Source organism: Procambarus clarkii, chromosome 32 (assembly GCF_040958095.1).
Source record: "Procambarus clarkii isolate CNS0578487 chromosome 32, FALCON_Pclarkii_2.0, whole genome shotgun sequence".
Taxonomy (NCBI): Eukaryota; Metazoa; Arthropoda; class Malacostraca; order Decapoda; family Cambaridae; genus Procambarus; species Procambarus clarkii.
Window position 1 is genome coordinate 38,616,730 of NC_091181.1, and position 27,195 is coordinate 38,643,924.

At 39.8% G+C, this 27,195-nt stretch overlaps 1 protein-coding gene across 1 annotated transcript in view; it reads left to right on the forward strand.

Annotated features, from left to right (window-relative positions):
* LOC123759460 (HECT and RLD domain containing E3 ubiquitin ligase 4) overlaps positions 1–27,195 on the forward strand; it is a 35,042-nt gene that overhangs the window by 1,051 nt on the left and 6,796 nt on the right. Inside the window, 18 exon segments of the mRNA XM_045744556.2 lie at positions 362–481; positions 1,696–1,806; positions 2,097–2,182; positions 2,440–2,590; positions 3,176–3,410; positions 4,509–4,611; positions 7,061–7,213; positions 14,246–14,410; positions 16,537–16,605; positions 16,607–16,707; positions 17,461–17,614; positions 18,891–19,077; positions 21,074–21,177; positions 21,787–21,981; positions 22,545–22,628; positions 23,191–23,361; positions 24,101–24,278; positions 25,924–26,056. Of these exon segments, the coding sequence (XP_045600512.2) occupies positions 367–481; positions 1,696–1,806; positions 2,097–2,182; positions 2,440–2,590; positions 3,176–3,410; positions 4,509–4,611; positions 7,061–7,213; positions 14,246–14,410; positions 16,537–16,605; positions 16,607–16,707; positions 17,461–17,614; positions 18,891–19,077; positions 21,074–21,177; positions 21,787–21,981; positions 22,545–22,628; positions 23,191–23,361; positions 24,101–24,278; positions 25,924–26,056 (2,495 nt within the window). The 5' untranslated portion in view covers positions 362–366.

A 27,195-nucleotide genomic window follows, 5' to 3' on the forward strand; every position in this document is an offset into this window, starting at 1 on the left:
TGTGTACTTGGTTGTAACAACGATTCTTCGCGGCGGGGATCGTATTCCAGGGACCTGCCCGAAACGCTACGCGTACTAGTGGCTGTACAAGAATGTAACAACTCTTGTATATATCTCAAAAAAACAAACAAAAAAAACTATGATGCTGAAATCAGGTACATTTTGGTTGTACCAAAATCTGGGTTAAATGAGTTAAACACCGTTAATAATCTATTTATATATTTTTGGGTTAAACACCGTTACTGTATTATAAAATGCTGGTGTTGCCGAGTTCTTGGCGAGTGTCGGCTTTCAAGCACTATGATCATAGATTATCATTGGTTACAGGTTATGGGAATTGATTAGTTTAACTGTTTTTCAGGTTAAATGTATTGTTGGGGATCAACGGTGAACGGGGAGCTGGGTGTGGGGGCTCCGGAAATGGAGCAACTCACCCTTCCCTGCTTCATGGATTTCTCTGAATCATGGAATGTCAAACAAGGTAAGAGAAATTATTATCAAAATGATTGTAGTACATTATTAGGGAATAATTTTCATACATTGTTTCTGAACAGGGCTCCATATTTTGTTTCCCTAAACTACACAAATGGTTCACTTTATTGCTTGCTAGGAATATTTCTGGAAATGGTAAATAACTGCACAGGCAGAGGACTTCAAGGAGGTGTGTTAATGGACTTATCTTAAGCTACTGATAAGTTATCATATAAAAGCTTAGCACAGGAACTACAAGTATAAGGAATAAATGGTAAATACCAGAATGGCTAAAACAATGATATGTATCATTCTAAATGAAAGAAGCCGACATAAAAAATATTGAGTGGAGTACCACCGGTGAATTCAGTAGAGTTCTGGATGTCCTGTACATGCTTCGTCATTACTATTTTCAATCCAGATGGGGGAGGGAATGCGTCAGGCCAGAGAGAAAAGAATGTAATATAGTCAAATATTTCTGAATAATAAAATATTTAAAACCCCTAGCCATTCTTATACTAGTTATAAAATTGTTATAATACAGGTGCTGTGTAAATAAAGTATTTTTGTTTTGAATGATCAGAAAATTTGAAGGATAATTTGAGAATTGGAAGAAAAGATAATGATTGATTAATTTTGGTTGGTGGATTTTCTAAATGTATGTCTCTTGTTGACCAGACCACACACTAGAAGGTGAAGGGACGACGATGTTTCGGTCCATCCTGGACCTTTCTTAAGTTGATTGTCCAGACAGTTGATTGTCCAGACAGTTGATTGTCCAGACAGTTGATTGTCCAGACAGTTGATTGTCCAGACAGTTGATTGTCCAGACAGTCGATTGTCCAGACAGTCGATTGTCCAGACAGTCGATTGTCCAGACAGTCGATTGTCCAGACAGTCGATTGTCCAGACAGTCGATTGTCCAGACAGTCGATTGTCCAGACAGTCGATTGTCCAGACAGTCGATTGTCCAGACAGTCGATTGTCCAGACAGTCGATTGTCCAGACAGTCGATTGTCCAGACAGTCGATTGTGCAGACAGTCGATTGTGCAGACAGTCGATTGTCCAGACAGTCAATTTGTCCAAGTCACAATCGACTTAAGAATGGTCCAGGACAGACCGAAACGTCGTCATCCCTTCACCTTCTAATGTGTGGTCTGGTCAACATACTTTAGCCACATTATTGTGACTCATCGCCTGTGTATGTCTCTTGTTGTTGTCAGTTGCGTCGGGTCTGATGCATTCCCTGATCTTGACTGAAGAAGGCCTTGTATATTCCTGTGGTAACAATGAGTTTGGTCAACTGGGACACAACAAGATCACCAGAAAACCAGGTTTGTATTTTTTTGTTTTGTTGCAGTGTCTATTATTTACTAAATAATATTTAATATTTTGTAATTACCTCAATTTAGTTAATGAAAGCTGTGCTTGTTGTGTCCCGTCTTCACAATATTGTTCTTTGGCCAAACCAGCATTTTATTACATTCAACACTGGTTTTTTTATATTTTTTTCTAAAGTGCTAATTTCATTTGAACTGTACTTTTCTTTAAAGAAAAGGTTATTTATATCCATATTTATTTCTATATATAAATACATCTATATACACAATACTTAATTTTACAGAACAAATTGATGATCTACAAAACTACACTATAGTGCAGGTTGCAGTTGGTGATCAGCACTCGATAGCACTTACTTCTTGGGGGCTGGTAAGTGCCAATGCAGTAGATTATATACTGTGGTGTGTGGATCACCGATTGTTAGTTACCTGGGAGATATTGCACTTCAGTATGGGGCTGAAGGGTTAAAGCAAGATATGTTTTTATTGTGTGCTCTCTGCCTATATCTCCTGAAAACTAGTTTTCTTCGGGAACTCCCATAGGAAAGGGGGGTGACAAAATGACAGATGTTTGTCAATTACAGTTTTACTGTGTATGATTGTAAGAATACTTAAATATTTCCACAGGTATATGCATGGGGAGAAAATGGATTTGGACAGCTGGGTATTAATTCCACAGAATCCCATACTTCAACACCGAAGTTGGTGAAGAGCTTAGCACGTAAGCAAGCACTTCAGATTGCCTGTGGATCCAATCATACCCTTGCTCTAACATCAGGTGAGAAGATTCATTTTTTTTCCTGTTTATCTTGGTTGATCTGGTTGATCAGTCCAGCAACCAGGAGTCCTGGTCGACGACCGGGCCACGGGGACGCTAAGCCCCGGAAGCACCTCAAGGTAACCTCAAGGTAAGGTATCTTGTTGATGAAGTTAAATTTTATTACTGATGGTTTGGAATTACAGTATTGCTCATGCAGTAACTCATCAAAATCATCACAACTCTCCAAGGTGTGGATGTGGTCATGATCCATCATAACTCGTCAAGGTGTGGATGCTTACAGTATGCCAAAAATACTGAACAAAAGTTCTTTTTTTTTGTGAACAGAATTGTGGATGGTTAGAATAATTTAGATAAGAGGATTGTGGATGACAAAACCATGGGATGCCTCAAAACATCATTTGAGACAAATTACATGGGTAGGTGGGATACACTGAGTCTCTCTCATCCTATAATTACTTTGGTAATTACACTCACACTTGCAAACAGAGTACTCATTTATTCACACACATCATCATCATCACGAGTAACTATCACTTCTACATTAGATGTAAATTAAGACAGTTATGGTATTGTGATTTGCAGATGGAGAACTCTATTCCTGGGGCCAGAATAATCTAGGTCAGCTTGGTCTGTCTCATAAAGAAGGACCACAGAAAGAGCCGGCTCTTATCAGATCGCTTGTTGGAAGCCCTTTAGTCCATATCACTGCAGGAGGACATAACTCTGCTGCTCTTACTCACGCTGGCTTCCTGCTTACATGGGGCTCAAATAAGTATGGTCAGTTGGGATTTACGCCTAAGGCTGATCCTAATTTGAGGTAAGATATTATAGTTAATTGGTTATAATTAACCTTTAATATTTGGATAATTTCATGTCATAAGCATGAAAATCTGTGCTTTTCCAGTCACATTTGTTCTAGCTATTCCTTTGAGTGCAATATAAATACACTACATCCATTATTACTTGATAATGGATGATAAATGCTGTTTGCTTCAGCATTGCTTCCTGTAGCAATGCTGCACATAAGTCTGTGCAGCATTGTCACAGGAAACACAGAGGTCCCTCCAAAAAGAGACACTTAATACATTCAAAGCTGATTTGTTTTGTCCTATGTTTCTGTTGGCTGTTACTGTAATGAGTGAGCATAGATCCCCTGCTCTGTGCCTCAGTGAGAGGGCAATGTTTTGGGCTCTTGTCCTCGGCAGGCATTTATTGACTTGTAAATGCCTGGTATGACTGAGCCACAGGAACTTCCTGTGGCTCATTTCAACAGGAAGCTGGCCATAGTTGATAGGCCAAATTGGATAATTTTCTTCAATAAGTGCCGGGCAAACCGGGCTGTGGTGGATATGTGGGCCTGCGGGCCGCTCCAAGCAACAGCATGTTGGACCCAGCTCACAAGTCAAGCCTGGCCATGGGCTGGGCTTAAGGTGTAGAAGAACTCCAAGAACCCCATCCAGGTACAATCCAGGAAGCTTTCTGCATGTGTGTGTGTTTTTGAAGTGAATCATTACTATTGGGGATGTTTGGCTGAAACTACACTATGATAATTGTTTGAGTACCCCTTTCAGTATTATTAACCTCCTTTCATTTAATGGGTTTCCCATTTCTTCTGGGACATGCCTCCCCAGCCCATAAAATGGGATACGGGGTAATAATGATAGATATCAATCACTCAGTCAGGCATTGTGTTTTGTGAACAGTGACGAAATACTGCTCTTAAGACGTTGGCTATTTTTTTGTCGGTGAGGCCTGATGTCGATTTTCTAATCCTTTAAATAAGTTATAAAATATAAGAGAGATGTTTGTGAAGGTCTTTAAAGGGGGTCAGTAATGCAGTGTGTGAACCATTTGTTCATTATTATAGAAGATTAATTATAGTAATGTTTATAATTATAGTAATGTTTATTTACAGTGACATTCCAACACTGGTTCCCAATCTGGAGTCGTATTCTGAGCCACTGCTTTATGTTGCACTTGGTGAAGGTCATACTGCTGTTCTCGACTCACGTGGAAAGGTGGGTGCAGTACTAGGGTCATAAGAATAGACAAAACATCAAATGGATTATAGGCCCATGCAATGCATCTCCTATTTATAGCAAATCATACCCACTCGCATATAGTATAGTACAGTATATGTCTGATCTGTTCTTGAAACAATCCAGTGACTCAAATTTTTCTAGGCGGGATCCTTAGGTGGCTCCTTAGGTGACAAGCTCCACATAATTTAATCCATGCCAGACCCTAACGAGTCGTAAATAATCCTACAGTAGACCAGAAACCAAAACCTGGCCGTCCTTGTAGTCACAAGGAGCAGGGAAATGCAATTTACCCTAACCAGGAAGCGCCATAAGAAAGGGTGGCGAGTCAAAACAGTTATCAGCTAGGTAAACAAAACTTAGAAAACAGGACAGTGAAGCTCTGAGATTCATGAACCACTAGGTGGTGGTGAAGCAATTCTAGCATTATTACCACCTGTGCACCAACAGGACATGCACACCTTATACCACCAGCCATACCCGCTATGTCATATTTGTGGCATGAACACAAGTTCTCTGTTACACTCCTGTTTTTGCTGTAGTGCTCTTTGTGTTAAAAGTTTTCAGATACTGTATGTGGTGGCCATCCTGGACTGAATTTAGTCTTTCAGGGGTCATTTGCTGGTGTATATATTTTGTATTTTAATATTTGCTTCACTATGCATGTATATTTATGCCTCACTTCTTGCATGGACTATGTCCCCCACATAGTCTTGAACTGCATGTGCCTAGACGTGTCATCCCAAGGTGTTTGCTCATGTTGCCATTTCATAGCCAGAGTTTCTCTGGTGGGTTCAGTGGCTTTTTCTGAGAGGCCTGTTCATTGTTGAAATGAGCCTATACCTTGGTGGTGCATGGCTCTTTGACTCCTCTGCAAGGCCTTGTGGATGGGGGGCAGTCATAGGTATCAACCCAACAGGCAGCATTGTGGAGGCTGAAATTTTGAGTATCCCCATATAGCAAAGGTGACAAAGACCTTTTTGACTCAGAGTGGGCTCAGCAGGCCATTCTTTATGCATAATTGACCACGCCAGAGACCGGCTGGGAAAAGCCAGGGTTTGCTGGTAAAAAACCAGAGGTGCTCCCAGGCACTGTGGACTTGCCAAAGAGAATGAGAACTATGAGGAGCCTCCCCCCCAGCCCATGCTTCATATGATGCCTGTGGTGTGCCGTACAAACAAGGCATGCGAGTCCCAAGTGCAACTCACAAAACTGTTTAAATGCCCTCAACCACAGTCCTGAACAGAGGCATCGAATGATCCTGAAATACCTGTGGTAAGGCACTCTATCCTAGTGGCCTGGCCTGGAAAGGACAAACCAACCCCCCGAACACACCAGAGAAGAAGCCGTAAGTGCAAGGGCAGCGCTAGATGAACACTCCAGGTGGGGCGAAATGTACAGGCAACTATCCTTACACCAATTGTCTGTTCACCTAGTAGTGATTAGGAACCTCGGTGTTAGTCGACTGTTGTGGGTGGCATTCTGGGGAATGGTCAAATGCTGCATTTATCCGAGGTATACTCAAATTTCCCACAAAATGTCGCAAGGCACAGTACAAGGAAAATTGCTGAAAGGCCACATATGAAACTGCCGCAAGGCAAAGAAACTAGTGCTGCAAGGCCACTGCAACAAGTGGGCCGCAAGGTCCCAGAGTCCAAAAAAGGGTTCACCCCGAAGTCAAAGAGCGGGTTAACACCCAAACAAAGTACAATAACTACCGAAGGAAGTAACTGCTGGATGCATGCAGTTCAGAACACAAAAAGCCAAGTCCATGTAACAAAACTGGACAGAATAACATACTTGTGAAGTAAATACTATTGTAGAATGATACAGTAGCAAAAGGTCCCCCGCAGGACAAGTACCAGTGTTGTGGCTAGAGTTCCCAGCCAGTTTACCTGTCTGCAAGCCAGGGATCTGGTTCTTTCCCCAGATGGCCATATTCTGGGTATGGCTGGTGCTCTTGCAAATTGTTGAACCAGTCCTGCTTTCTATTTCTGCACCTCTGTCTTGGTATAAATTTTGTTGTATATAGTACCAGATGTGTATATATTATTTATTTTAGAATAATATCAGCTGTTTATGCTCGAATTTTTTTTAACATTTGTCTAAAGATTTGCCATGAGACAATCACTAGGAAGAAATGTGCTTAGAGAACAGGATGTGCAGATTAAACCTTACAACTTTGGAATAGAAAGAGAAGAGTTGCCGGTAATAACCAGTTACAGTTAACAAGACACCCAGAGTGATGCATTAGTACATCAAATTTTAATGTTATAATACGTAATAAATTCTTGTCAGAGAAGTCGCCATATTTTCTGATTAATAGTAGACAATGCAATTTGAGAAGTCATGGGTTTTTGGTGAAGCCATTATCATGTAGTAACCAGGTTCTGTTGAGCTTCAAAAACTATGAAGATTAAAATTTCAGGTTTGGACATTTGGATACGGTCGATACGGTCAACTTGGTCATGGTACATATGATAATGAGAGCGTTCCTCGGACTGTGCTTGATCTCTGTGGATCAAGAGTCAGCCAAGTTGCATGTGGAAGGTGCCATACAATTGTATACATTCCATCTCAGGTAAGTAGTCATTTTTTTTCAGTTTTTTGTGTGTGTAGTGTGCCATATATTTATGCTTAAAAGGCAAGATTTTTTGTAGTGACTAATTTATATACTGTATATACATACTGTACATGCATGCATATATATATAACAACTGACAGTGACAACTGTCGAGACCTTCCTTGACTCTGTCCCAAGTAATTTTGGATGAATCGTGAGATACTCTAAATGGCGCTGGGTGTTGGTGCAGCTGGGGTCTTACAGGAGGAGAGTGGTCCTTCTGGCTCCTTGATGGCCGGCCCAGCCTTGGTTTAAGGTGCTGCTTGCTTGGTGTTCAATCCCAGGTGTTTTTCCGTTGCTCCGCCTCTTTCAGAGGGTTGGGCAAGTGACATACCTTGCTTCCTTTGATCTTTTCTTCTGCTCTACACTTCTGAAGTTTTTTATATGTATTTATTGCCACGTGTATTGTGATCAGGTGACTGGTTTGATGGTGTCCCTCCTTAAGTCATCTTCTTGGCGACAGTATGGTGGGTCTCTTGGTGGTCTTCTCACCATTTTCTACCCCCTTCGTTGTTGTCCTTTGGTTTTTGAACTGATTGTTTTGTCCTTTCTTGGCTGTTTCTTGATCAGCGTCATATGCTGAATACTGTTGCCTCTTATCATGCGGCATTGGTTGAGCTGCTCCAACTTTGCCTTCGGGATTGATGTATGTCTGGCCCCATTTTACAAACTTTCTCCTGCTCTATTTCACCTCCGGCCTGCTCACGTGCCTCCTGAGCCTGCCTGATCTCTGGATCAGGTTCTTTATATTCTCTATTCTACTCACTTTACAATGACCCCTTCAGTCCATGATTGTCTTGAAGGCTTTGTTTTTGCTTTCTTTGGCCTCCGGTTGTCAGGTGGCTGAACTTCATGCTCGTCTCAGGCACTGAGGGTTTTGTTCTTTTGGCCCTGGTAGGCACTTTGTTCAGTTGCAGCCGGCTCCTCCTTTTCTGGCGAAGTACAAGTCGGCAGGCTTCCAGAGGGGTCCTTGGTCATGGGTGCTTGGTTGATTTGGCTGGGGGTGCATCATGTGCATTGTCTGGTAGCATGATCAATGTGGACCTTGGGGAGCTCCAAAGAGGACCCTCCAGAAAGCATTTTATTACATTCATCAATGGATTTTAATTTTCACATAAAATAGGCAGAGCAATCATTGGCAGATAATTTCACAAATAAATTGTAACATGTATTTGATAGTTATTTGCAGTCTCAGGATATAAATATTGTTATGAATTCTCCATTTTGACTGCCACAATGGATAGAGTTGATGAACATTTCCATATCAGAATTATAACTGCAGTGTTTGATAATTATTCATAGTATGCATAACATAGGGTAGAACTATCACTGGCAATCAAATTGGTTTCAAAATTGTATATACCCAGTATATAATCATTATTGGACTCAAACATGGAAAATGATTACTAAGAACTATCTCGCCAATTGGTAAGCGAATGAGACAGTTGAGGGAGGGAGGGAGTAAGTGAATGAATGGGGTAAAGTCAACAGTGGCTCACTGCCTCCCCATACCATGGCTATGGTAGCAGCTCCTAATTCCTAACTCTTATCATTTTTGGCACCATGCTTCCTGTTGCAAGACTTACTGTAAATTGTCAAGGCAAATACAGTACACCACAGATAATGATTTTTCGTTTTTGTTTTGGCTGGGAATTGGAGCCTGTGTACATATGTACTTTTGGCTTGTTTGAAGGTCCTCCCAAGATGTAACTCCACAACAATTGCCTAACTCCCAGGTAAATATTTACTGCAAGGTGAACAGAGGAATTAGGTGAAAGGAAATGTGCCCAACCATTTCTGCCCCATCCAGGAATTGAACCTGGGATCCTCGACTGAGTTGAGAATGAAGCCATCTGTACTACGAGACCCTTAATCCTTGCACTGCTCACCTGGTACATGTAACACTCCTCTAGTGCACCCCTAAAAAATAAACTAAATTTTTTTTTCTTCTTTCAAATTCAGTATTGTTAAAATTCTTAACCTGATCACAGGAAACTAAACCAAATAAAAATTGTATGTAGCTTGCTTTGGTGGAGCGAAGAAATATTGTGATGTCATCGATTCTCTCTCACTGGTCACGGTCCTGATCACTAAATCTTGAATATGATTAATTTTTCACATCACTTTCTAAAGGCACATGTGGTCTCATTGCATGATGTGCAAAGGCAAAAACTACAGCTGCATGCTATTACTTTGTCTTGTTTTTGAAACATTGTCACCAGAATTGGGGTTTACTAATACTGTAACATAAACCTTACACATTATCTTTTTCACTGTCATGGCCTTCTATGTCACTGTCATCAATGAATAACTGCAGATATTTCTTTAGTCATTATTAAGTGATGCTGTGTTGCACAAACTGCATGGGAGTGCTGAGCTGCAGCAACATGTACTGTCCATGGTGGTTGACCCTTGGTTGCTATAATTACCGAAGTGTAATTACAGGACGAGAGCCATTCTTGTATGTGGTGTCCTGTCTTCCCAGTACAGTACTGTCATATGATGCTTTGAAACTATTGACAGTTTTGGCATTCACTACCTTCTCACTTAGCTTGTTCCAACTGTTTTCCACTCTGCAAAAGAGAATTTTCTAATGTATTTTTCGGCAGCTTTGTTTCCTTGGCTTGAATTTGAGCTCTTGTTCGTGAAGATGCAGGTTTCAAGAATACAACTACTGTCATTTTTGTTGATTCTTGTTAATATTTTGTATGTAGTGATCATATTACTTACCTCTTTTTCTTCTAGCTTTGGTATATTTAACACCTTTAGCCTCTCTTCTTAGTTCTTCTTTTTCAGTTCCAGTTTATTGATGATCTTCTTGAGATATGGGAACCATACAACCACTGCATATTCCAATTTTGGTCTCACAAACGTTGTGAATGTGTTAGTACCAAAGCTCTCACACCCAGGCTGAGTGCCCACAATATTTTTCAAAGGTGTCGTCTAATTACTGGAGACCTGAAGAACAGGATGTGAGCCCATTGTACCTGCATGAGCTTTAAATCTTATGCTTGGCCTAAAATCAACCCTGGTTGTGCGTGCCACTGATACAACAACCCTGGTTGTTATACGCAGTTGAAGGGGGTTAAATAATGCGATAATTAACAAAAATATTGTAGACTCGGCCAGCTGAGCAGGTCTGGTGTTCAAAGGTAATAATGAATCGCTTTTGCCTGTTTTGCAAATATTGTTTTTAATACTATAATTTGATATTTTAATTTGTAAGTCAGTTATATTTAAAAGATTTTATGCACGGTTCAGTAGTTCACAATTAGGTGGCAAGTTGCTAATGCAGGCACATCCTGGTTCAGTGACAGCTTAGGCAAATAATCCTCACAGAAACAAGCACTTGTTTGATCCACTGAACAATTTGTATTTAACATGAACTTTTTGGCTCGTGCAGGAAATCTAACGAGCGAGGGTCATTAGAGCGAGTGGCCCATTATATTGATATTGGGGTTTCAAACTATTTATAGTACTGAAGTATTACTGAATTGGTGTTGGTCAAAATATTCGTATCGGTTCACTTCTAGAATATTATACAGTATGCCGGACATTAATTCCAGTTAGTTAATTTTCAGAATTTCTCCAGCATTGAAATGTAAAGATTTAAGAACTTTAATTTAGTCCATTTGAACTGGAATATATTATATTGGACATCTTCAGTTTATGGCAGTCTTGGTTGATTGCTGTTTACAGATATGTAATCCTAAGTTCTGCATTTTGTTTGGTCTTTTATAGTACACTGTAATATTTTACAGGAGAGGGTTGCTGGCTCAACTGCAAAAAGAACAGTTGGTGCAGAATTATATGACTGCCAGCTTGCGTTGGCAGAGATGCTCAGCTCTGTGGGGCAGTCGACGTTCTCTGTTACCTGCTGCCAGAATGTTAGTTGATTTTTTTTGTATCTAATTTGATAATTAATAAGAGTTGAGTATAATGAAATGGCCAATTCTAGGGGTCTTTCAGTGGCTGAATTGTTGCTTATTTCTGGGAAGTTCTTTTGCTATTTTGTGGATGTAGGTTGCAGTTTTCAACCAGACAGTGGTCTGTTTTGTTTTGCCTACCTTTCTGGGTGCCTTCCCTGGTCTGGCAAGTATGATATACTGTACTGTACTTTAAATGTAATGTGTTCATAGACCATTGCTCCCTGCGCCTCTCTGAGATCAGGTTCTGGCTCTAGTCCCTGGTAGGTAACAAGAACTCTGCAACTGATGACTCCAAATAATATAACACTATACACAGAATAATCACACTAACATGGGGTATCAATGAGAAAATCTGTAGGAGCTGTGATGAGGATTCAAACCTATGCGGTGTTTAGTCCCACACACACGCCCCTGATGCTGAAAGAGGAGCATCAGAGGTAGAACATTCCTAGATAACAACCAGAGTGATGGGGGGGAACTGTGTGAAAATCCTGGTCTGGGTTTAGTGGAAGCCTCAGGAATCTGTTGTGTGTTCAGCAGAACTCCAGGATGCAATCCTTTGACCATGTCGTGGTCGGATTGACTGGAGAATGTGCTAGGGACTACCCACGGCATAGGTTCGAATCCTCATCACGGCTCCTGTGGATTTTCTCATAGCACTGTATCAGTATGGATAGTTTCAAGAAGCCTCCGGGGACTCAACCAGAAACTGGCATTTCATTACATTCGACGCTGATTTTTTATTCCTTGCTCCAAGACCCATTTGTCTCAAGTTGTCTGCCGTGTCAAGTCTATTCAGCATGTGGTCTGCCATCAGATTATGAAATGCTGAAGCTTTCCAGCTTTGTCGGCTATATTTTTTTAATGTGTGTGTTTGATATTTGAGCTCGGTGGTTTTGGCAGTCTAACAGGATTTCGGTAGCTTTATCTAGTTAATGTGCTGGGGCCCTGCAGGACTTTTGTGGCATGGCATTAGGTAAGGTACCTCTCCTTAACTCTCGCCCTTTAGGGGTATTAGTTTCTGTGCTCCTCTTTCCCTGGTGAGTCCCCCTTTTCATTTTGCTCTGTGGTTAGTTAGAGATGACAAAAATGACTGAGCTCAGTTCAATGATTAAGTAGGTTCAGAAAGAATGAGCCAGCCAGAGGTGTAAAAACCAAGTGTAGAGTGTGATGAAATGGCTCTTAGTGATGAGACCTCAGTGGCTTCCTGGACCGTTCTTTTCCCTGTCAGGTGTGTCGATTTGTCTTTGGTCGTCTCTTGTCTGAAGGGGCTCGTTGGCTGAGCCAGTAGCTCTCAAGTGCTGCCTCCTGGTGGCTGGCAGGTGGTGTGAGAAGGTGAACAACTCAACTACTGGGTGGAATTTTGTTCTTGTTTAGATTTACCTTGCTGATGTTTGTTTTGCTTCACTCTACCTTGCTGATGTTTGTTTTGCTTCACTCTACCTTGCTGATGTTTGTTTTGCTTCACTCTACCTTGCTGATGTTTGTTTTGCTTCACTCTACCTTGCTGATGTTTGTTTTGCTTCACTCTACCTTGCTGATGTTTGTTTTGCTTCACTCTACCTTGCTGATGTTTGTTTTGCTTCACTCTACCTTGCTGATGTTTGTTTTGCTTCACTCTACCTTGCTGATGTTTGTTTTGCTGCACTCTACCTTTCTGATGTTTGTTTTGCTTCACTCTACCTTTCTGAAGGCTGTTCCTGGGTGAGGTTGATGAGATACCCTGCTCTCTCTGCCTCTGTGTGGGGGTCGCTGATCCCTGGTAGGCTTTTATAGACTTGCAAAGGCCTGGTTTGACTTATTCGGTTGCAGCAGCAGCAGAGGTGTAATTCAAAAATTGCAGCATTGCAGCAGAGCGGCTAACTACAGGGACCCAGCAAAGTCCTACCAGAAAGAGGCATTCAGTTACGTTCAAAACTTGTTTTTTTTTTTATAACTCTTGCTCAAGTTCTTTATAAACCTACTTAGTCATTGGATTGTGCTCAGTTTTTTGTTCTCTTTAGGCTGCTTTTATAGAACTGTCTTCCTACTTGCCTTGGCATCAGATATCTGCATCATTGAGCTTGATTCTCATCACTGGAAATGGGATTGTTTTCCTTTTATTCTGAAGGATCATTCTCTTCATATGCCTCCTACTTTGTTTCTTGCCAAGAATAAGACTTCAGCCTTCCAAAGGAGGCTGCTGCTGCTTAATGTTTTTTTTTTTTGGCTGGGTGTTTATCACACCCTTTGTCTGGTGGCTGCGGTCAGCTATATCATCAGGCTATTTGTGCTTCCCGCAAGAGCACCCTCTTCCTGATTCCATGGGTTGTGGATTCTGTTCCATGGCTGGGCTGTGGTAGATCATCCACTTGGTAGTGATACTCAGCCAGCTGGATTTCATTCTTGTACTCATTATGCATGGAAATGTTTCTTGTTGGCAGCATTCATAGCCTAAGTTTTCACTGCTAGTATTAAGGCTTCTGACAACCCAATGAGATGTAGGTCACTCATCACCCTTGGGAATATCCTGCAGCCTCTGTTCGGGTCTGTGACTTGGGTGGGTGTCTTGTCACTGACGTCCACTGCCACCCTCCCGGGAGTTCTGGTATTCTGGCATCATCCACAATTAAGGCCCTTTCACTTTACCACTCTAGTTTACTCTTATATATTATATATAATATGTATAATTATATTATATATATACATATATATAATCTATATCTATATATATAATATAATGTAATTACATATATACATACCCCCCATATCAGCAGTGGTTACCTTAGGCGAGGGCTGCCAACAAATGGTAATTAAGGAGAACTGGATGGTGAGTTATTTGATGATGGTTTGGCTCTCCTGAGTTTTTCTTGGTACAGTTCTGGGGTGATCTCCAAAACTTTCTTAGAGAGATGTGTTTTCATTGAGGGGAAAAACACAGAATTTGGAGTAATGCTTCCTTCTGGTGGACAAAGTTTAAGAATAGTGATCCTTGCGTGCAGTACCATGTGCTCCAGGAAGCGACTGAGATGCTCCCTAGAAAGTCTCTCTTTTGTTATTCAATGCTTTATATTTCTTTCAGGGTCAGCTGTATGCATTTGGCCAAGGCTTGTCGGGTCAACTGGGAATCAAAACACCACACAACCGCAATTTGCCCCAGGTAGTAGTTGGGCATTGGCTTTCACCACGTGGAGTCAGTCTTTTGGATAACGATGAAGACGATATGCCAAAAATATACGTTAAGAAGGTAAATTATATACTGTACTCTTAAGATGGATTTAGCTGAGCTGATGCAGAATATTTTTTTTTTAAAGTATTAATTGACCAATATTCCCAATAAAATCATAGAGCCAAAGAATTTGGCTCTATGATTGCCTGTTTATCATATCATAGGACTATCATAGGTTGCCTGTTTAACTACTATATTGTGTTTGGTTACTTGACATTGCTAATCTTGTCGATTGAAGCCCTGTACTTGCAAACATTAGAACCTCTGGATGTACAGTACATTATGCAGCCCTCTTGTATCTTTGAGTGTATCTTTGTATCGTCTTCTGAGTCAGATGATGCATTTTCATCTCGAGGTGTAGATGGGAATAGTAGCCGCCTCACACCTGATGGTCCAGGTGTTGCAACATTGTCACCAAGTAGATCTTCTCTCGTGTACATCACCAACATGTATGATGTCATTTTGGAGAGGTCAACTCTTATACTCAAAATTCAGTAGTGACCAAATGATTACCTCGTGGAACTGGAGCAATGAGTTTCTTTGTATCAGTTGTGTAGTGCAGTACTTTTATGACACAAAAGCATTATGGATAGACATTTGCAGACAGGAGAACGTGATTGTCTTTGTCCACTTGTGACATTTCCGTGTAAAATGATATTTGATCATTTGGTTGAAGTGATCAACACCTTTCATGTGGTTATTGTAGGAATAGATTGCGTTTGGTTTGTTCACAATGACCTGTTGAACTGAAGATGTTTCATCAGGTTTGCGTACTTGTTTCCTTTGTTCCACTTGTTGTGTATCTGCATTGTTGCAAGTTGTGTTGAGTGAAGCAACTCGCTTATCTTTCCACTGAATTATAAAAGTATTGTCCTTCCGTCGGAATACAGTTTTATCCACTGCTAGTTTACCCTTTGCTTGTAGCTGAAGATCTTTTGGTGCACCACGCTGCAAGTCTGAAAGTACCACAGGTGTATATACCTTGTTCAAGCAGCTTTTCACTCATTTGAACTGAGTTCTAGTAGTTATCCATATTGGCTGGCCTGTAGAGATGCACTGAGATCTGCTTCAAATTTATCTATTCTAATAACTTCTTCAAATTTGTTCCCTTATATTTTTCATGTTTTATTTCTCTAGTTTTGTGATTTGTCCTTGTTATCTTACCTTGTCAGCAAACCTGTGGCCAGACTCATGAAGCAGTTACACAAGCACTTAGGAACCTGTACATCTCTTCTCAATCTTTGGCAGCTTTGTTTACAATTATTAAACAGTTAATGAGCTCTGAAGCATCAGGAGGCTGTTTATAACAATAACTAGAGTTGATTGGGAAGTTTCATGCTTGTAAACTGCTTAATAAATGTAACCAAAGCTGTCAAAGATTGAGGAAAGATGTACACGTTCGTAAGCACTTGCGTAACTGCTCTTGAATCTGGCCCCTGGAAATTTCCTTATCCTTCTGCAAAATACTTTCTTTTCAAGTAATAATTTCAAGGTCTCCATTTTCCTTGTTCTAAATTAAGAATTATTTTTTCATAATGTTTTAGTAAATATGCAGTAATGACTAACCTACCAAGAAAACCACCCTTCATTATCTCTTCCACCATGAAACCCTTGAAATCTCCCTCTTTTGTTGTATTATTCCTCCCTTATGTTCCAATTACCCAGTTCCAGTTATTTAGGTAACTGGAATTTTCTGGATCAGCTGGCTGGCTAGAGGGAATTATCAGGGGAAAGTGCCAAGCCATTACGACTATATAGCACTGGGAAGGGGGTCAGGATAAGGATTTGGGATGGGATGGGGGACTGGATTGGTTTTCCATTCCGTTCCCTTCCATTCCAAACATTAATTCCTCGGTCAGTGATTGAAGAGGCAGCACGGTCAGGTGTGTTTGACAGCAGGTGATGCTGGTTGGAGTGTGTGTTTGCTGTGTTAGTATTATTGTTAGGTAAATGTCACCTTAAAAGCTTTATTAAGTTAAAACCTATAAGGTGAGAAAACATGGAATTGGAAAAGCGAAAAATAAAATAAACTATTGACTAAATAAAAAAAAAAATATTCATTACCATTAGTTAGTTGATTTGTCCTCGAAATCATGCTAGGAACAATCTTTAACTGTCTATCTAAATTTGGCTTTGCATGACAGATATTTGCTGGTGGGGATGCAAGCATGGCTGTTGTAATGAAAGAACCAGAAATTGCTGATGATTACTGCAAAAAAGCATCCACATCAACTTCCTCTGAAAATAGAAGAGTCAAAGATAAACCAGATGATGGGAATTGGGGAAGAGGACATGATTGATGATGATTTGTTTACGTGAGTAGAATTTCTTGTAAAAGTTTATTTGGGAGTCGGGACTCGATATTTTCAGTTAACCTTTGAATTCTCTTTGTGTAAGAACGGTTGTACCTTGATTTGTACAGGGTTGTGTTACTGGAAAAGGTCATTCGGCAAAATGAAGAGAGAATGGTTTTGCTTTTGATTTCATTGTTTAAAAATATACTTCTTGTCCATATATTCTTCCTTGGATATAAAAAACGAGTTGCCTCGTATGGGCCAATAGGCCTTCTGCAGTTACCTTAATTCTTATGTTCCAAAGGAAAGAAATGCTTAACATTATTATTAACCAATTTTAGGGACTTGCCATTTTTTTAATGTCAGTCTCTCATCATGAAGATAATTTTATGATTGTTCTATAATTTAAACCTTAAAGTGTAACTATGGAAATACACATGTCTGCCCAGATGTGAAAAAAAAAAAATATGTATTCTTCCCTTTAGAATGATTAATTTGGATGAAAAATATAAGGGAAAGTGAAGTAAATATCTGCATATTTACCTATGAAATATTTTATTATGAAATGGCTTAAGAGGGTGTTTAGATGAAGGGTGCTTTTGAGAGAGTTCCGTTTAGCAAAGTATAACAGATCCACAATCAGTTCTTAATTTAATGTTGACCAGACCACACACTAGAAAGTGAAGGGACGACGACGTTTCGGACCATCCTGAACCATTCTCAAGTCGATTGTGGCTTGAATTAATTTAATGTCTTATTTTGTTTATACTTCAGGTATATGGAAACTGTATTTGGAGCTTTGGCATGCTGGAACTGTTCCTTTATAAAGGAGGGGGCTGACAAGCACAGTCATGGACTGGATTATAGACTGGCTGAAGAGTACATGGCAAAGCTTGGACGAATTCCTCGAGTGTCCATACAAGAAGTAGTGAGTTGTATTTTACATGTTTGTTTATTAAGTATCTCAAGTCGGGATACCTATCAGTTTTGTCCAAATAAATTGTGTACTTTTTGTTTTCCTGTATTTTAACAGTTTGTGGCATCAATGCAATATCTGGAGAATACCTTCATGCATTAACTTGAAACTTTTAAGACTTGTGTGTGTGTGTGATGGCACAAAGAATGTACTTAATGATATTGAGTCATGAAGCCCATCGATGGCAGATTCTAAAATATTTTAAAAATCGTAAACTTAGCTGCTACTTTTAATAATTGCTAATCCGGATCATATGGTGCCCACCCTCTCCGAGTTAGCTGATGTCCAAATTAGCAGTAGTTGTTACCGGGATGGTCCAAAAAATTAACATATTCCAAATTTTGTTTATACCACAACCAACTTAATTTGTAATTCCACACACAATAAACATAAATTTACATACTGTAGTTATTGCAGTGGAGTGAAAAATTAGTTTTTCTTAATCTAAAAAAGTGTAGTTTTTAATCCCTGACATGTATGCCAAAAGTATGAAAACAATTAATTGTGGGCGATTGCCACCATTTTTGGGTCGGTAACTGTGTAATGTTGAAGAAAATGAATAGAGAAATGAAAGAACAACATAGAGGAAGGAAGAGTGTCGGTGAATGGAGGAGAGTGAGGTGAAGGAAGAAATGGTGGAGAGTGAGGGAGATGGGAGGAGAGATTTCCTTTTTTTCTCTTTCGAAAGGGAAAGCTTCAAGAGAAAATGGGATGAGTGGTAGACTTATAAAGACAGATGGGGGTAGAGAAAAAGGAGTATAATTAGTAGAAAGAGTTAGAGAATGAGAGAGAGAGTAGATAGAAGTAGGACTGCTACCATCCATTCACACGTTTACCAGACAAGGAATGGAACTTCTCTCTGCTCAACAGTTATTATAATCAATGTTAAGACACTACAACCATGTAAAGCCTAAAGTTTCATTATCAAGTCTGAATATTTAGTAAGTACTCTTGAGAGTGCTTTCCACTCTAGCTTTCACTCTGCGTAAGTTTGAAATGAATCCAAGCTCTTAGGGGATCAGATTTAAAGATAATAAAAAATGACTTGGATATTATTATTTCTTTGACTTTGTAATGGTAAATCTATTAAAAATGTGACATATATTTTAATTTATATCTTGCTAGTTTTATTGATCATTTACAATCCATTAAGTTATGAAAGAATTCAGAGTTGGAAACATTAAAGTTAAATTATGTGCAGGTAGTAATTTTCAGTTTTCATTTTCAGATCCAAAACAGTGTGCATAATATTGTAGGGTGTCTCCCTCGACAACCAATAAGTAGAGAAAGTCTCCGCTGCTTTGTTCTTCTTCCACTTTTTAAGGATTTCTTAGATGGACGACTCATGGCAAAGTTACAAATGCCATATGCTGAGGCCCTTCTAAACATACAGAAAGGCATGGCTGCAATCTTCAGTAAGTCATAAACTTAAAATTTTTATAGCAACATTATAAAAGAAATAAAAGTAGATGAGACTAGTTGATAATAGTGCTCTAAGTGCATTGGCTTTATATAGAGCAAATAAGAATGCAATACATTAATAGATTAACATATGAAGTGCTGAAATTTATCTGGTAATGAGAAACATTTTCTGACATGTGCAAAGAAGAGAGAGTGACCCTTTGGTTATGCTAAGCCAAATCCTGTAATGTTTGACCAGGTCCTTTGACTTTCAAAACAAGCCAATAACTTGGTAAATGCTCTTGGCAATTGGCAGAAAAATCCAATATCATCTATTGCAGTAGTCTTAGCTTCAGGGAGTCGACCAGGGTTCCCCACAGAAAACCAGCATTAAATGAATTGAAATGCCAGTTTCTGGGTGAGCCCCGGAGGCTCCCCGACACCCTCTCTCCCTCCAGTTGGCGACTTTTATCATTCAAGAACTGGCTGGTGGTGGCCCAGTTGATCCCTTCCTCTACAAGGAAGGGTGGGGTTGAGGGGAACAAAAGTTTGTCCTTTGCTTGTTTTCTTTGTGGGGGGAGTACTTTTGATATTTTAAAAATGTAGGTCACATTTTTCAACCAGGCAGTAGTCTGTTTTGATTCGCCTACCTTTCTGGGTGCCTTCACTGGTCGATGACCTGTGCCTCAGGACTCCAATATACAGACGCCTTGTTTGGGGAAAAAAAATCTGTTGGCATCTGTACTGGCTGTGAGAGCCTCGGTACCGAGAGAGAGCGACCATGGCTGGTGCATTGCAGCAGCAGCTCACAGTACCTCTGTGCAGCTAGGGAGCCACAACACCATTTAATAATGATAAATGAGAAAGAGGGAGCACCCAGCCATTGTGTCCTGCATCTACTCATCATGAAATGATTTTGTTCCTCCACAATATAACCATGTGGAAATGGATTCATTTTTGGGATTTTGTGACAGATATGTGACAATAACAGCAATTTTGTAGCTAGTCATGGCGAGATGTGTTGAATGTTGGAGGTATTGTCTTGCATCATGCAACTGCTGGTGTGGTCTGCTTGTATCATGTGGCTTTGTGCTGTTTTAATTTAATCACCATACCCTACCCACCAGAACTGCTTATTAGTTTGTTATGGTGCATAAAAATAGTGATATATATATATGTGTGTATATAGTACAATAACAGCAAGAATTCCTGCTCTCATCCTCCCTGGTAAGTCCCAAGTTTTCCATCTTTTCCCCTGGAAGCTTCAGGGGACCACTGGAACTTCCCCAGAAACCTGGGTTATTTGTAATGAAATGCCTCTTTCTGGTAATTTCAGTGGCTCTCTGCCGGCCTCCCATTCCCTACAAGGTACGTCAGTTCGTGGACTATCGACTCCGGATCGACCCAGTACAGACACGGAAACAGGTGCTCCAGGATAATGCTCCAATGCTGTTGGCAGCATTGTGCATTAGGGAGATTCAAACAGATCTGAATGAAACATTTTGGTTTTGAATGAATTGTTTGTGGAGTAGTTTGGTAGTGGTGGTGCTTTGTATTTATGAACAAATACAGTTGTCTGTATTGCTTTGCTTACTTTCTGGATGCTTTCTCAGTGTGAGTGATCGTAACAATCCCCAGCTCTCTGCGCTTCTCTGTGGTGGTCAGGTTGTGACTCTGGTCTCCGGTAGGCCAAACAGGACTCCTATGGCTGATGTGACTCGGTAGGGAAAGCCATCTCAGGGAGATAGCTTCAGAAAGCCACCAAGGGGCTCCTCCAGAAAAACAGGTACAAACAGAAATCTTTTTGGATTTATTCCCTTTATCAATACTACTGATACTGTACTGTTCTTTATTACAAATATCAATGCTGTAGTATATGGGAAATTTTGTAGATACTGTACAGGTATCTATAGTAATGTTTGTGTCTACCAGACTAGTTATACAGGTACAGTATGTGGGTGTCACATTGAAATAGAAATTATTGTGTATAACATTTGTATTTCTTTTCAGAGGTGTGGATGAAAGTTTTACCAAGAGATTTCACAATCAGGCTCATCACTATCTACAAGGGGGTTATCGTTCAGATACTCAGTGGTGCCAAACAGTCATCTGAGGTAGGTGTATATTAGATATTCATTTATTTTGTCAGGGACAGGAAGCCTGTGTTATTACCGAAGCGTAGTTACCAAAGTGTAGTTACAGGATGAAAGCTATGTTCATGGTGTCCCCCATTTTCCCAGTACTCTTTCATATAATGCTTTGAAACTTCTAATGGTTTTGGCATTCACTTCCTACTCACTTAAATTGTTTCAATCAAAGGTGTCATTTTTGCCACCTTTATTTCCTTAGCTTGAATTTATGACCTTGTTCTTGACGAGAGCACCGTGCTAGTCGACATATTAGGGAGTATGGTGGTATGCTAGCCAACATATAATGATGATAATACAGTTTATAATCAAATTTGAAACTCCTGTGCATACAGGGGCTCACATTAGCTTCCTCAGGCCTCCTATAACCATTTCAATTTCCTATAACCTTCATATGGCACCTAAAAGTGCCATATGATGCTCTGTGCACCCCTGATCAGGTGCCTTAAGGTGCTCTGTGCTGTGCAGGAGGTAAACAATACAGCCTGAGGGACTCGTTTATCATTTGATATAATTCATACTATACATAGGCATGTAGGACAATTTTATTGCAAGTCTTGCTTTCCTTGCCCACAGATTGATAGGCGATCACTAATTTCAGCTTTAAAGATGTTAGCTTTCCTGCATGGAGAGAATTTCATGGAAGGAGCGAAAGCAGCCAGAATATCATATGAAGAGTTCTACATTCCTGAAATTGGTGAAAAGATTGACATCCGAACTGATTACCTCAACTGGATCAGCAGCAAAATCAGACCTGTTGCCAGAGCAGATGTAAGTACTATTCATCAAATTTAATCCAATGTAATTTTCTTTCAAATTTAAAAAAATTGACCGTGAAAGGCATAGCTTATCTCTCCCACCTCGCTGGCATCCCCTTTTCCACCGCTTTGCACCTTCAAACCTGTGTATTCCCTGACTCGTTGCTATGGCATATGTGCTTAATTTGCCTTATCTAATTCCTCCCTGGGTATACAGTGGCCTCCACATGATTGGTGTATTCCTAAGCATGTGGGCATGCCAAGGACATCCGCCATGAGTCTTCCACCCAGTGATAAAAGAGATAGGCCTTGTGCACTGCTTGGTGCACTGTGCACTGCAATAAGCCATTCAAGTCAGCCGTGGGAAAATCTTGAGACCATTTTCTCAGTCAAAACCTAAAGAAGTGGCCACACCACTTCTTCATGTGCGCTTGTGTGTACCTCAAATCCCATGAAGCTTGCATCCCCATACATAAATAAATGTCATGCTATACCTGTAAACAAATGTTTTTTCATGTATTTTTAAAATTAACATAATACAGCATTGTATAATAATACATCTTACTTTAATTTCAGAGTCCTATCTCATTTTGCGAGTATCCTTTCCTGTTTGATGCTCAGGCTAAGACACTGTTGCTTCGTGCTGATGCCACAAGACAGGTATGGGCAGATGACTCTTCACTTTTTTATATATACAGTAAAGTGGAATCTCCAAAATGTAGACATGTGTATGATTAAATACCCTTTACATCTAAATCTAAATAAAGAGAAATGTTTCCAGATTGCTCAACAAATACTGCACTTGAATTTAGATCCAGATTTTTATCACCTGCAGTAAATCTGGATCATTACATATTACAGTAGTAATTTCTAGCTGATTGTATTTTTCTTATTTTTGCTATTCTTAGGTTTTTAATAGCAAATATACAAATAAATTTTGTACCTGTTTTACTGAACTTGAGCTGTTGTATAAATGATAAAATATAGTTTGTGACTTATTTTCTGCTATTGGCCTGTCCTACCATACCAGATATGGCCACACCACTAAACTTTCTGGTGGGCTGCTCACACCCAGGAAGGGTGGCCATGATTTTTTGTCAAGATGACATCTGTCATCTTGACATCTTATTTTGGGAAGCAGTTGAATGACCTGTTTAGGAAGATTATTTTCATTTGAGCGTCAAACCATATTTTTAGTAAAAGTAATTTTTTGTTTTCCTAGATGCAAGGGGCCATTCAAGAAGCAGTGATCAACAGCAACCCAATGTTATGGTTATTTAATCCTGCCCAAGTACAGTTTCTGAATATAAACATTCATCGCCACAAAATTGTCGAAGATACGATCAACCAGTTACTTCACCATGGAATCGTCGATTACAAGCGACCCCTTAAGGTACTATTTTAAGTTGTATTAGCAGTATATTATTATTATTTGTTATGGAGCACAATCACATTTGTCCTTAAGAGTAACATTCAGAAACATCTGATTCTTATGAAACTTTATTTACAAAATATAGTTTACACTCCAGCCCAAGTTTTGGCAATTTAACCCAAAAGGAAATTGAACAAATAAAAATCCAAGAAAATAGCAACATTTAATATATTCCAAGATTAGTGAATCTAACCAATTCTAAATTGTTTTAATTTAGCGAACAGAATAGTTAAAAGTAACAGTCTGAAAGAGAATATTACATGCAAATATATAAGTTGTTATAAAATTGTTAAATGTGATTATAATTTCACTTGAAAAGTGCTCTTTTTGATTTGTAAATGAAAGTATAATTTGAAAATTCCAATTTACACTTTCCAAATATTTGATGAACATAATACTGTATGTAAAATTCACGAGAATTATCTTTTGACAAAACCAAGAATTTTTCAAGATGTTCAGTTGTACTTTTTAGTAGAATGACATCAGTGATTGCACCACACTGATGTGACCCATTAACATCTGGTGTAGTACCCAAGACTTAAAAAGATTTTGGTGTGTGGCTTAAGGAGCTAATGAAAACCTCATCATACAGAGGCACAATTTTATTGTATTTAGTGTTAGATTTATCCTTTGAAAAGTCAAGAATGATCTTGTAGGCATTATGAATTTATTTTGTTTCTAATAAATTTTTACCCTGCAGGTACATTTCATTGGTGAAGAAGCCGAAGATGCTGGAGGGGTTCGCAAAGAGTTTTTCCTTCTTCTTTTGCGCGAGATACTTAATCCAGACTATGGCATGTTCACGGAGTACCCAGAAACGCGTAGCATTTGGTTCAAGGAAGGCTCTCTAGAAGTACCTGCTACATATGCTCTAATTGGTAAGCAGAAATGTTATAATTTTATGCAAATTTACAGTTTGAACCATTTCTGCTGAATGTTAAATTTTAATTATTAGCATAGAGAAAGTTAGTCAGTTCCCAGTTTTGTATGATCTCTAAATGTACTCTCTAGAAAGGAGATGAGAGGTATCAAATAATATATACAGTACATTGAAAATACTGGAGGGTCAGATCTCAAATTTACACAGTAAAACGGCAACATATTGGAGTGAATGATATGGAACGAAATACAAAATAGAACCATTAAAGAACAGAGGTGTCATAGGCACAATCAGAGAACACACTATGAACATCAGAGGTCCATGGATGTTAAACATCTTCCCAGTGAGTATAAGAAATATTGCCGGAACAAAAGTGGATATCTTCAAGAGAACACTGGATAGTTTTCTTAAAGAAGTGCCGGACCAACCGGGCTATGGTGGATATGTAGGCCTGTGGGCTGCTCCAAGAAACAGCCTGTTGGGCTAAGCTCTCACAAATCAAGCCTGACGCCAGACAGGGCTTGGGGAGTAGAAAAACTCCCAGAACCCCATCCAGTTACAATGCAGGTACAGTCCACTCTGTGGAAATAAGCTGAAGCAAGATAAGCAGTCTACAAGAACGTTAGACATACCCCACACATGAAGTATGCAGAGAACCAAACCTCAAAGCCAGAAGCCCAGCTTCAAAGAGGGAAGGACTGGTGCAACTTCATGTGATTCAACAAATGAACCACCAGGGAGCAGTTGGAATGGTGCCAGATGATAGACCCTGGAGAAAGATATGCTCTCTACAAGGGCTGCCATAATACTTCAAACTTGTGAACTGTGTTCTGTGCTTGACACAACAGGCCCAACTACTGACTCTAGGAGGCCTGGTTTGCATTGGTCATAAAGCTCAGATATCCATGAAGACATCGAATAATGGAGAGGAAGGATGGCATCGTGGAACCAAACAATGAAAAGTTTGAAGAGGAAGCCAGCCAGTTGGAAGCCATTGCAATGGAAGCCATTGGCAAGAGCCAGTGAAGGACAGGCAGGGTCTGAACCAGACAGTTCTGTCAATGGCAAATGGGCAGAACCAGAGGAACTTGAACAATGCCTTTTGCCAAAATTTGCCCAAGAGAAAACTGTACAGGCAAAGTTCAGCAGGCTCCTGTACAATTACAGTTCTTGATCAACCGACGAGTCATCCTGGGCTGATCCAACACAAATCTATTTATATTTTTTTAGTGCTCTTGTTGTGTCCATTGCTGATGGCTTAGGGAAGTTAACAAGACACAGAGCAGAAAGGCATTTTATACTACTACTCAAATTTGGCATGATTTCCTATGTAGTGCAAAGTTATAATTTAGGTCAACAGGGTGTTGCTTGGCATTCTTCTTTGATATAACAAGTTGAGCTCAAGGTCTTTGTCAACTTACAGTATATGTATACTAAATAAAGCTATGGATTTTTACCAGAAAAGGGGCAATTTTTATTTGGATGGCAAAAATGATTTTCTTGTTTTATATAGTAAACATCTTAATGGCTATATACAATGTTTCATTTTTGTATGTAGTTTACCTTAATGGTACTGTCGATGAATGGATGATGGTGGATGGTTGTAAGGGTCTTATTACAATATGTTGCAACCATGGTTTCAGGGATTGTGTGTGGCCTTGCCATCTACAACTTCACCATCATCAATCTTCCTTTTCCTTTGGCTCTCTACAAGAAGTTGCTTGGTCAGTCAGTTGGCCTCGATGATCTTTTAGACGTAGATCCTCACCTTACAAGGTAAAGTGTTTAATTTTGTGTCTTTCAGTACATACTCATTTTTTTTATATAGACAAAAGTAAAACCCGTCTAACATTTTTTTAATGTGAGTGTATAGAAATGGAGTAAAAGGGCTTCCCCACACTAGAGGAGGCCCAAGGTGTATGAAAGATTCATTTGCTCAAAGAAATCACATTGTGATGTATCACTGAGAAAATCAGTAGGAGTCATGAGGAGGATTCGAACCTATGCTCTAGGTATAGCAAATGCCTTAGATTGCATTGCTTTTACCATTGTTATGAATCCCTATGTAGCCTCATTAGGTAGGTCTACCCCACTGTGAGAGTTATTCCCCCCCACCTCACCTGGCCATAGTGAGGAGTCGGGAAATTAAATAATGCAAGCAATCATTATTAAATGTGACTTGGAGGGAGATAAGTCACGGATGAGCATCTTTGATAAAACTTGGAAGCGAGAGGACGACCATATGTGACATGCTGTGTGCAAAAATGACATCATCGCGGGGAGTATGTCATGTGCAAAGGTTTTAGGTCTTGTGAAGAAGTCTGAAGAAAAGGACACGTGTCGTCGCTCCAGAGGAAGATAGTTATTTGTGGCTTACAGAGAAGAATTTGTGAGGAGCTTCATGAGGGATGGTGATTGGTGAAGTATCTCTTAAATAGTGGCAACGAGTAGGGATGGCCTGAAGCCAGTTGAGTGGTCATGCTCAGAGGAACCACGGTGGTGACTCCTATAAGAGGATTTATTGGGCAGGTGTACCTGATTAACACCTGTCCTGTGACCCTTCTCACGCAAGTCAAGATTGAGAGAAGCTGATTAGTGGCCGTCAAATGAGAGTTGTGCGGATTGCTGAGCAGAGTGCTTTATTTGGACGATGTATGATGCTATCACCATATTTTGCATTAAAAGCTTAAGTATACTGCTACATGTTGGTTGTTGCAGTGAGATCGTGTGCCCAGCAATCTTGTATAGTGTTTGAATGTAGATTATAAAGTTTGTGGAGATAATGCAATGATATAAAGAGTTTAAGATGATTTGACATTGTGAAGGTGGGAGTGACACATGCTCGATCGACCTGGGTCAGGGGTTGACTGAAAGGGGAAGACCCCTCTGACGGATGGAGATTTTCAGTGTGTACT